Source organism: Silene latifolia, chromosome X (genome assembly GCF_048544455.1).
Source record: "Silene latifolia isolate original U9 population chromosome X, ASM4854445v1, whole genome shotgun sequence".
Lineage (NCBI taxonomy): Eukaryota > Viridiplantae > Streptophyta > Magnoliopsida > Caryophyllales > Caryophyllaceae > Silene > Silene latifolia.
Window position 1 is genome coordinate 153,024,085 of NC_133537.1, and position 11,924 is coordinate 153,036,008.

The 11,924-nt window shown below is 37.3% G+C and overlaps 2 protein-coding genes across 2 annotated transcripts; one reads left to right on the forward strand and one right to left on the reverse strand.

Annotated features, from left to right (window-relative positions):
• Positions 1-985: 985 nt before the first annotated feature.
• Positions 986-9,495, forward strand: LOC141623685 (protein RETARDED ROOT GROWTH, mitochondrial-like). The gene is made up of 7 exons (XM_074439833.1): positions 986-1,398; positions 2,252-2,363; positions 4,617-4,776; positions 6,488-6,636; positions 6,952-7,103; positions 8,691-8,805; positions 9,148-9,495. Exons 1-7 carry the CDS (start codon positions 1,088-1,090, stop codon positions 9,286-9,288), a joined length of 1,140 nt encoding a protein of 379 aa, XP_074295934.1. The 5' UTR covers positions 986-1,087; the 3' UTR covers positions 9,289-9,495.
• A 567-nt stretch (positions 9,496-10,062) lies between these two features.
• On the reverse strand, positions 10,063-11,639 carry LOC141623686 (uncharacterized protein At5g01610-like). The gene is made up of 3 exons (XM_074439834.1): positions 11,309-11,639; positions 10,734-10,788; positions 10,063-10,646 (listed from the first exon to the last, which is right to left on the reverse strand). The coding sequence occupies exons 1-3, from the start codon at positions 11,414-11,416 to the stop codon at positions 10,267-10,269; spliced, it is 543 nt and encodes a 180-aa protein (XP_074295935.1). The 5' UTR covers positions 11,417-11,639; the 3' UTR covers positions 10,063-10,266.
• Between the last annotated feature and the right edge of the window lie 285 nt (positions 11,640-11,924).

Here is an 11,924-nt window from a genome sequence, read left to right on the forward strand (position 1 = left end):
GGATGGTTTCAACTTTTAATATTTAAGAAACTCACTTTATTATATTGCGGAGTAAAACACACGTATATATAATGAGTCGTCTTTGTCATTGCTCGTTGTCAAGTTTCTCAAAATTAGTAGCTACCACATTGTCACTTGCAGGATTCGATTTAAAAAAATAAACCAAAGTTGTCAAAGAAATAAGGTATCAACTAACTAATTTCTATGTATTTCAAGACTGTATATTTTTAAATGGATCAACAACTAATTGCTCGAACAAATATTAACAATACGATAAAAATATCAAAACTAAAACAGATGCAACCGTGAATTTCACGGGTCACAAACCTAATTCTACATTTATTTAAAAAAAATATTTTTATAAAAATTCAAACATGTAAGTCATTACGTTTATCACGAAAATTTTTTAAATTGAGTATAATTTCCGTTATATTTATTTAAGAATTTTGATACTCCGTATATAGATGATTTAAGTGAGTGTCTTACAATGCTTTACATTTAAGTAAGAAAATACTTTGAGAAAGTTGAGAAATTTAGACCATTAGATCTATCACGAAAATATATTGTAAAAAAGTCATGTATTGGTTAAAAAAGAGATAATTGCTAAAATATAAGTTTTTAAAATGTGGTAATGAAGAAATTATATTGCAACATTATATAAATATAAGACCAAAATACACAACAATAGTTTCGGAAGGTTTAAATAGTGTGATAAGGGTGTATAAAAATATTTTATTATAATTATTTTCAATTTATATGTATACGTGTATAAAACATTGATTATGCCTTAGTACCTCTTACTTCCAATTAAGTACTCTTCTGTATTTTATATGTTATCTTTTAAATATTTTGAAGATAATCCTCAAAAATAAAATTTAAAAAGGTTCAATCTATTTTATTTTTAGGTAAAATCTTAAAAGGTCATTTGTATAAAAATTGACGTAAAATTATAATAACAAATTATACAAACAACCGTAGTGTGACGTAAAATTCGAATATAGAGTGCAGGGGTTGTTGATAGTTGGTAGGGTGCCATTAAAAACTGATGAAGAAAAGAGCATCATCGTCATCAGCTTGTTTATAGTGAATGGGGAGATGGAGGGTTTACCGTCTCCTATGTCGCCGCATATACTCCATTCCTTCACCTTCTTCTTCTTATATGTTTGGCAGTACACCTCCTTTCAAACCCTTTGTTTTTTCTTCCTTTTGCTCAGATCCCACCTCTAGATTTCATCTTTCGAAACCCTTCTCTTCTTCGTCTTCGTCGTCGTCTTCTTCTTCTTCTGCCGCTGCTGCTTTGGCTCATGATTATTACGATGCTCATTCCCATGTACATGATGATGATGAATACCAACAAACTGCTAAGATTCCTGTCAAAGCCTTTTTCCTTTCTACAAGGTTTCTACTTTTCACCTATTTATTACTTTTTTTTTTTACTCTTGTCTTGTCTTCATTATCCTGTTTTATTGTTTGCCAATTAATCATGTCTAGTTGCAGTAATTGTTGTTGCTTTTGTAATTAACCTCTGGTTGTGGCTTCTAGATGATTCGATATGCGTCGCCGATTAGATATTTGGGGATTTATTCCTCATTATAGTGCACATCAAACATCACAAAACCACTGGAATTTAAAACGCCTGTGCTGTACGCTCCTTACTTTGGCTTTGGCGGAGGTGGAGAGGGATAATTCACATTCCTAGCATAGGACTATATAATAAATTGTTTTAGGGGATTTCGACCTTTTTTTTGTCTGTTTTTTCCCCATATTCCTCGTCGAATTAAACCAGTCAACAGATATTAGCAGCATCATTTATGGGCCAAAGCTTCTTCTTAAACCAAAAGGGTCCCAAAGGTTAAAAATTTATACTGGTTGTATGCAGGACGGAAGTCTGTTGTTCGTCTTTTCTTCGTTTGTGCATCAAGTAGCTGCGATACAGCAATAACAATGAAGTTTTAGCCCCTAAATATTTTGGGTCAGCTATAACATGAACCATATAGTATGGAATTGTGGGAATGGAAGATCAATATAGAGGGCAAAAGTATGTCATTGGAATAGTAATCATATATTCAGTGGTTCGCAATTTTATATAAACCCTATTACAAATTTCAAATGTAAAATCATCTCTTCAACCCTGGATCTTGAATCCTGATATGTACCTTTTTGGGGCCTGATTCAATCATGCTCACCTTTCCTTATCATTATGTTTGTTGTGGTTTTATTGTTTGCCCTCTCAGAATCATGGTTTTGGCAGTATCAATTTGAGGAGCATACAAGTAGAGAATGCTGGAAATGTCGTTCCTCCAACTTCACGCAACTCAAATAACGTTACACTCAGATTCTCCCACAAACATTCTGAAACGATTGTAAGAAGATAATTCTTTGTTTGTTTCACTCTTCGTTTGGCTTTGTTTCTGTTCTTGTCTAATCTGATGGGTTGTTTGGTTATTTATTTAATGTAACTACCTTATAATATTTTTGGTGTTCTTGATGTTCCTTGTGTATTCAAGGAATTTAGAGCCTCAGACACGAGGCACACTACATCAATTAAGTAAGCTCCCAAGTTTTCGCTAATAGTTCCTTTGAGTTTAGCACTTGCTTATGTTTTAAGTACAGCGCAGAACACTAGTACATTTTCAAAGCTATAAGTTATAGAAACTCTACACATCTCTAGTGATATTGCATAAAAATTTGTGGGGCGCTCACTAACTAAGAAAGGCTAACTGAAAATGCCGAATTAAGCTATTTTTCTGGCAAATGTGTAACGATGCGATCGCAACAAAGGTTAATCTTTCGTCTAGGGGTGGTAGCGAGGATGTCCTGTGTCCTTTGTGTCTAAGTCATGCGGAGTCGTGCCTTCACTCATTCCGGGACTGTCGGATTGCTTTGGAGGTGTGGGAATTATTGCAGGTGGGACCGATAGAGGAGGGAGCTCAAATGGGTATTAGGGACTGGGTGGAGGGGCGATGGAGGGAGTTGGATGTGCGGGGGAGGGAGTTGATGATGGTGGGATGCTGGGCTGTTTGGGAGGCGCGCAACCGAGTAATTTTTGAAGGGGATGGAGTTTTGGGGAGGGATATTGTCAATCGGGTGGTGAGTGTTATGGAGGAGACTGAGGGAGGACGGGATTGGGGGTTAACAGAGGAGGAAAGACGAGGGCAAAGAAGGGAGGACATGGAGAAGAGCAGATGGCAAGCACCGGAGCCGGGATGGGTGAAGCTCAATGTCGACGCCGGAGTGAAGGAAGGGGTAGGCGTGGGAGTTGGCGGGGTTTGCAGGAATGAGGAGGGAAAGGTCTTATGGGGATTGTCGGTGTTTCGAAAGGAAGTTTGGGATCCTCGGATGGCGGAAGCGGTGGCGATTTTGGATGGCCTTGAGGAAGCAGTTGTTGCAGGCCATGAATCGATTGTAGTGGAAAGCGATTGCTTGGAAGTCATTGAAGCGTTGAAGTAGAAGAAGACGGGTCGCAGTTTGTTCTTTATAGTGATAGATGATATTTTAGATATTTGTTCTTCGTTTAAAGCTGTTAGTTGGTCGCATATTAGTCGTAATTTTAGTAAGGTAGCACATGTGCTAGCGCATGCCTTACCAAGAGTTGGTAGAACTGTATGGATCGGGGACTTGCCGGATGTTGGTGACGGGCTGATTGGTTAATGTTATGCTTACCCAGTTTGGGTTTCAAAAAAAAAAAAAATGCCGAACATTTAGCTTTTAGTTTCCGTCCTTTCCATCAGATGGGCAAAGAAAGATGTATATGTTGAGCACCAAGTGAGCAAGAAAGTAGCCAGAGCTGTTGAGCTTTTGGGCCTTTTGTGATCAGAACTACTAAAATACAGACTCTAGTTCTAGCTTCAATTCTGGCATTCAAGCAGGAAAAAACAAAATATTCAATAGAATACTTCGCCTTGTTTACCTACCATTGTGGTTTGACATTATACATTGGTTTAAGTTTGGATACTTTCACAGTTGTTCTGTTGTTTCACTTCTGGATGTTGTCATTTTTACGAAACTCTGTGCAACTCGTGTCCATAGACAATCTTGGGAATTTTTGGAGCTTTTTTAAGCTTTTGCTTATTTGCTGAAAGACTTTTCTCAAAAGAACAGTCACTTTGTTATTGGTAGTACGTTGTTATAGGGGGAAAAATAGCACCATGTGCTTTTATGGGTTTCTTTGAATGTTCAATTGCTAGTCTGTGTCTGTGTGTATCATCTTTGGCAACATCGAAATTCTTGCAGGATAAACAAAGTTGTACTGAGGCCTGTGTATCTTGTTCAGAGGGTTAAGATTGATGTTAGAACTAGATTGCAGCAAATAGAAATGAAATGTAACAGTAGGTCTGTTCTTAACTGGTTGCAGGAACTATGAGGTACCCAGCCTTATAGTTTCTTAACTAGTATGATCTATTATTGTATTGTTGTAATGGGATATTTTTATGATTAATGGCAAACACTTACATTTTCCCAAAAAAGAAAGTGTATACAAGGTTCACTGTTAAGTTTTGTCATTGTTCTCTCTCTTTCAGAAACCTTCACTTGCGAAATTATTGATGATGGTTCTTTTCAAGTTTCTTCTTTAGTTGTCTAAAACAGACGTCGGCTTTTTTTTTCTTTTTCTTCAGGGAATGGCATTTAGAAATGATGTGATTTGTCAGAGTTACATGGTGGTATTTCACTATGGATCCGCTGTTCTTTTCAACGTTGAGGACCATGAAGTTGATTTCTTTTTGAACATTGCTAGGAGACATGCTTTTGGAGTGCTTCGAGAGACAAAAAAAGATGGTACTTTTTTCTCATAGCTTTGAAAATCATCTTGATGCTTTGATACTCTTCTAATACATTTTGAACTAAAGAGGCCGCTTTACGGCGTACATAAGGAATTAAAAATCATTGACTCCCTCCTTCCTTCTGTGTTCTTCCCACTTTCCTTTTTGGGTGTTTTCTATTTTATTCCCACTTCTATTTGTTTCCTTTTTTGGTAAGGTTATTTTTATGCTTTTTTTACCAAAGTACCCCTATCAATATAGTGAAACTACAACTCCTTTGCTGCATCCTCCATTATAATCACCACCAACCACCTCCCACCAAATCTGGCCGCCACCTCCGAGGCTCCGACCACCACATCATCCTCTCGATTCCTCTAGCAACCACTGATAAACCCTTGATTTTTCCAACCACCACAAACCTTTGATTTATCTATCCACCCAAACCATCAACTCTGACTATTTTCGTTGACCTGATCGCCACTTCTGACATCCACCACCCACTCATGTCACCTCCTAGGGTGGTGATTTTCGACCACCCACCTCCACAAGCAACGCCCTGACCTCCTCCCTCCAAGCAGCTTCTCTCTCCGTCTAGATCTGCTATCCGGTGGTGGTTTTGAAGCAGGGTGTTGATTTTAGATGGTGGGAGGTATTTCATTATTGTCGGAATAATCGTGGGTGACCGTCGGTGTTGGGTTGAACCGGCTAGGTGGTTTGTTAGTGGCCGTGGGTGCCATTTGGGTTGTGGGTTGGTTAAGGTGGTACACTCGTAGATGGGTTTGTGTGGGGTTGGGGAAGAAGGAAATTAGTGAAGGGCTGGGTGAGGACTGACGAATAAGTGAAGGGCAAAGTGGTCATTTGACCATTTTTCTTAAAATGTGTTGAAAGGTAAATGGGAAGAACGTACGTGGGAGGAGGGAGTATCAGTGGGGTTAAAGAGAAGAATGTTCCATTGTAAAAATTCAGAAGTTTTTGGTATTGGTGTTGGATTGAAAGAAATGCAGAAGCAAGTTTATGGATGGTAAGTGCTGCAACTTTGGGTTTGATGGAACTTGGAAGATAATATTAAACCCGACTTCGAAGTAATGGGTTTATAAATTTCAAAGCTTGTTCAAACAACAAAGACACATACCAAAATCCGATCCATAGTTATTTAATTATTTTTGTGTTGTTTATACCTCACTGATTCTCTGAATTGTAGTGGCTTCTCCCCTTTTATGGAGATGACTTTTTTTTAGTAGCATGCTGGTGGAGATGCCCATCAGGGGTCATATACTTTAAATCTGTTTGCACTGCCTGGTCAGTGATCAGAACTCATTCTCTAGAGATCACTGAGATATCATCAATGTGTATATCCATTTTTGGCTATCCTCAAGAGTGGATAAATTATGCTGCATACTATTTTCAGCTATTTTACTTTGATTTTCACTTCGACTATGAGTCGTGTGTTTTAACAGTCCAGCATGCCTAAGCGATACAGTACTTAGACACTTCGTTTTAGGCCAAAACATGAAACTTCTGCATAAAAACCATGTCGGACACTTGCAACTGAGTTAGAGCAACATACCTTTTGATTCACTTTTACTTGACTGCTAATTTCTAACTTCTTATGGTCCATACATGCACTGTAATGCACACGATCGCATTTTTGTCTTGATTTTAGTAAGTAGATATTTGAACCTCTTAGATTTTGTTTTTTCAGTTCTAATATTTTATGTATTCAACAGACTATACAGTGATGGAGAAGCCCACACTTGTTGAAGATATGGCGGGTGGTGCTGACTACATAGTTCTTAGACATCTAGATACTGATGGTATCCGCATTATTGGGAGTGTGCTTGGCCAAAGTATTGCCTTAGATTATTTTGTGTCGCAGGTAAATTATTCCTCCTTCCCTTCCAAAGTACACACTTGTTACTTTTTGTACCTCTGAGCGACTGAGACTAATGCCTTGTTTGGATTTTGAGGATTGGGAGGGTAGGGGAAGGGAGGGAGGAGGGATACAAAATCCTTTGTTTGGTTAGCAAATAGGATAGGAGGGAAATCTAGGGATTCATTTTCCTTCCATTGCAAACCAAAATCCTCCAACATAGGGAAGATTTGGAAGGAGGTTGTATCTAAGCACACCTACATGAAATCTTAGGAAGTATTCACTAAAAATCTAGAAGTTTAACACCCTTTTATATTTCAGGTTGACATCATGGTAGAAGAATTTGCAGATATAAATCGTGCAATGGAGAAAACTGGAACATTTACAATGCATAGAAAGAAGCTTTTTCAACTTGTCGGCAAAGCAAACTCAAATCTTGCTGATGTGATTCTTAAAGTTGGTCTTTTTGACAGGTATGCGCTCCGAACTCTTATTCATTGATTCTATGTAGTATCATTATTTATCCGCTCGTAATCAATGCTTTAGCTTTATTGCAGCCACTTTCTGGTTCATTGTATCGAAGTATGAATACACGATATTGGAGATTAAATTTGTTTCATGATATTAAATGGTATCAGTTAAAAACTACTTAGTTGGAGCCTTGGTGCATTTATAATTCAGTCACACACTATAAAATCTGGCTTATTTTTTTCTGTTAGTTATTTCGGAAGAATATTTTAACTCAAGTGATAGATATTGAGAAAGTGAGAGTAGGTTAGGACGTTAGGTTAATAGGCAGAAGCAGTAGAGTAGGCAGCAGAAGAATATTCAATCTAGGGGCAATACCTTTCTTCACACTCTTTCCACTAAAAAATGTCCTCTTCTGAGTGAAAGTTCACACACTTTTATTCAAGACCTTTGCTAGTGTTATTGTTAATTGAGTATTTTGTCTCTCTTCCCACTTAGAGCGCACTTGCTGTTTTCTTCATTGTTGCAATTTTCATTTGGGTCTTTAGGAAACAGTCTATGTGTTGTTCACATAGGGGTAGTCTGCCTACATCTGACCTTACCCTCTTATTTGTGGGAACCCTTGAGGCATTGGGGAAACCATTAGGGGTAAGTTTCTGCTGTAGAGGCAGAATGGTTTGGGAAACCAACTAGGGTAAAGTGCTAAGAAATTGTTACGCAAGTCTCTTATTCTGGTTCGCTGCATTAGAAAGGGTGTAACTGTAATAAAAATATGTTGGCATTTAGTAGAGGAAGATTGTTACACTTCTCAAAAAAGATCACTTCTTAATTATGTTCCTTCGACTCTTTAGTCTTTACTTTTGAGACGGTATCTGAGTCCCACACAAGACTTGAGATATTTGTAATAAATCCATACATGGCCCTTTCAAATCCCATATTTCTCTTAGAAGATCCAAAAAGGAAGTTTTGCATGAAAAAGCAAGAGACTTTGTTCAAGATCATTCCGTATTATATCTAATGGTTTTAGGTCTTTTTTCTCAAGCGTCTCTCCATTTTACTTAAAAAAAAATGTCAAAAAATTTCAAATTAATTGGTGTAATTTTGTTTTCAAGATGTGTCCTTGCACACGTAACCTCACTCTAGGACCGAGTCCTCGTGACTAAAAAGTTAGTCCTAACAAGGCTAAACTTGGATATGTAGGATATCTGAATTTCGCCCAGGAGTCTGAGCAGCATAGTTTATCATAGGATCTGAATATGCTATCTAGTGTCGGGAGCTTCTTGTATATTACTTGCTTGTTTGTTCATTAAGACATTATAAGGTGCTGTGTAGCAGCGACTATATCCGTTCTGATAATATTTGGGTAAAAGGGCTTCTGCTTGTTAATTTGCATCGACTAGAACTGTATTATAATTACATGAAATCGTGAAGAATACAAGGTTACTCCCAATTGTTGGCACTTTTTTTCCCCATTTTGATTGCTACTGGAGGTATATGTTGTGGATGTTTCTCAGCTTAACAGATTCCAACAGTCATTGATGTGGAAACCTGAAACTGATTATTTGTAATTTCTTCTCTTATAAAAAACATAGATCGGAGATTGCTTGGAGGGAGGCAAAATATGCCCAGATAAATGAATATCTACGTGAAGAGTATGAGGTCACTCAGCGATTTGCAAATCTTGATATAAAGCTGAAGTTTATTGAGGTTTGACTTGACTCCTAATCTCTTGCATGCCTAAGTTGCGCCTGACTATTTTTATTTTGACACCTTACTTTAGCCATGTGGCGTGACTACATAACCCTTCAACCTATGCCAAAAACTGAACGTGTTTGACACTGGCAACCAAATTGCTCAACTGAAGTCCCAAAAAAGTCATATCTGGACCCATATGGTGGATTAACTTATTGCTTGAATTGCTCATTCCTTAAAGAGAGTTTTTATTAACAAATTTTTTGATAGATGGTAAATCCGCAGTCCCTTATTACTTCAGTTGGAGACCGCTTCATATAAGAATTTAAGTTAATCTCACGTGGTGTCGAATTGCAGCACAACATCCATTTCTTGCAAGAAGTACTGCAGAATAGGAGATCGGATCTGCTGGAGTGGTGCATTATTGTTCTGTTGACTATCGAGAATGTGATAGGATTGTATGAAATCGTCAAAGACTCCATGGGTGGTTCTCTCTGATTTAGGAAGGATTATTTAACTGGTCAAGGAAGAATAATTTTGCCTCCATTCATTTATATATCTTTTCAATAATCTTCCCTATGTATGTATCTTACTTGAGAGAAATCCATAAATGAGGTATCTGCAGCAGGAAGCAATTTTGTTGATGCATGAATTCAGTGATATAAGCGGGCACAATTTTAATGTGGATGACCTCCAATTATTGTACTCCGTATTTGTTAGAGGTAGTTTGGTTGATACGGAACTGAATCTTAGAAATCCTTATTCCAGAATTAAGTTCCTTGCAAAATTCAGGTGAATTTGACAAAATATTTGGTCGACTTTAATTCCAGCAAATATCTCAATTACTCGAGGAATAGTAGTATGTATTTCTAGGGTTGTAAACGAGCCGAACTGAGCTTGAGCATGGGTGAGTCGGGCTCGGCTCGAAGCTCGTCAAGCCTAGAAAGTTGAAGCTCGAGATCAACTCGTCTTTATATTATTTAATTCCTTAAGACGGGGAAATGTGATTCACTCCGTATAAAATGGACCACTTTTTGATAAAAAGTTATCAGAACAATTTTTTAATCAATAGCTCTTGGTATAGACGGGTGGGGCGAACAGACGGGTAAAGACCTCTAATAAAATGGGTAGGGGTGACAAGGTGGGGCACCCCATGTGCTTCCCACTTTATGGTAAATGGGTATTTTGTGAGGGGAAATGTGAACAATTTCAACATTTTCCCATCTTAATTTCAGACAGAAAAAAGGCCAGCCAAAATGAGAATTTGCCTAATTTAATAGGAATTGAGATTTAGATTTAGATTGATCTCACAAAAAAATTCATTCCCATACAAATTTTTTCTGAAAATTCAAATGATTTGAAATCAGATGATTTGCTAATGAATAGATGTGTGTGACTACATAGGCCATTGAGGTAGGAGGAAACCATTGCTTGTGTGTAGTAGAATAAACAACTCTCCCAGATAAGTAAGAGGTCTCAGTTATCCTCGACTCGTCGGGCTACAAGAGGTGTATCATACGCATCTTTAGGCCTAGATTTCTTCATTCCAGCAGTAAACCATAGTTTATCAGATTTATAGCCTTCGACACCTACACCCGTAAGCTTAACCCATACCAAAACTTTAGTCTTCATACCCTCGATGCTCATCATCTTCCCTCGGAGCAAAACCGCTTTCACTCGTGTGGAGTATCTTATAACCGATGAATCCTTGAAGCGGACCTCGCAAGAATGGGGAAAGTAGACTATAAGCTTGGCTTTTGTTTCGTCAAACTCATAGCAAGTAATGTTTTGTGGGAAGAGGCCTGCTGGTAAGTTGTAGTCTTTCAAGAGTTCTGGTAATCCTTTTGTGGGTTTTCCTACATGAATGAACACACACACACACCAAGTATCAAATTAAGTTGGTATGGTGATCATGTCCGAGTGTAAAAGTGTTGGTGTCTTACCCTTTAATTTGTTGAATATCCATTTTGCCTTCTCTTCCACTACGTTTGAGACAGCCTGTAGGATATCAAAATCAATATCAGCCAAGGACTACTTAGAAGATCAATGGGTAGGTCTCAACTAGAGGTCCCAAGGTAAAACATAAGATAGGACAATAAGGAGCAAAGCTTTTGATATGGGAGGGACTATGAATCTAATAAAATTTGGGGGCAGCTAACACAAATTGTACTCCCTTGAATTATTTATTACAACTCCTAACCAAAGTAGTGGTGGACAAGTCTGAATCTCCATAAGATTTCAAATACTACAAACAACCAAGCATTCCGATTTTTTTTTAAAAAAAGAGATTCTTCTTAATATACAATTATATTATATTATATATAGTCTGAATCTCCTTAAGATTAGATTTCCATAAGTTATTTTCCACAAAAACCCTTAAAACAAAAAAAACGTCACAAAGAGGCAACCTAAATCACAGATCTTGTGAAAAAAAATAAAAAAAATATATAAAATTATCAAAGCATAAAGGAAAAAAGAATGCAGAATTGAAAAAAAGAAAAAAGGAAGATTGACAAACAGAGAGATCTTGAGAAATATCAACAAGTTCTTGCTTAGCCTTCTTAGTAATCCAGAAGCTTCCAGCAGCTGATTTAATGCTGCCTACTTTACAAAGCGCTTTCTCCATTCTCTCTTTCCTCTCCAAATGTAGTCAGTGACTGTGTGCTGTGTGTGTTGAAACAAGAGTACAGTTTCACTCAAGCTTCTATCTATCTCTATCTATTATCTATCTATGTTGGGTGTTTCAAGAGAGAGGGTGTTGTATTCTACTCTTTACTCTTCTAGTGTGGGACAAACATACCCAGCTGTTTCACACCTTTTCGGCTTCACATTCCTCTTTCTTTTTCACTGAGTGAACTACTCCCTCATATTTCCTTATATCTTCCCCGTTCTTTTGGGCACAAAAATTAAGAAAGGGAAAAAAAAAAAAAGGAATAAAGTAAAATAAAGTATTGTAAGTTGTGAAATTTATAGGTGAGAAAAAATAATAAAGAATGAATGATGAATAAAGAATAGATAAAGTAATGAGAGTTGTTGATTTTTTAGGAGAGAAAAATTAATAAAAAATGAATGAAACTTACCAAAAAAGAAAAGAGGGAAGATAATCAAACTTGTGTGAAAAAAGGAAAGAGGGA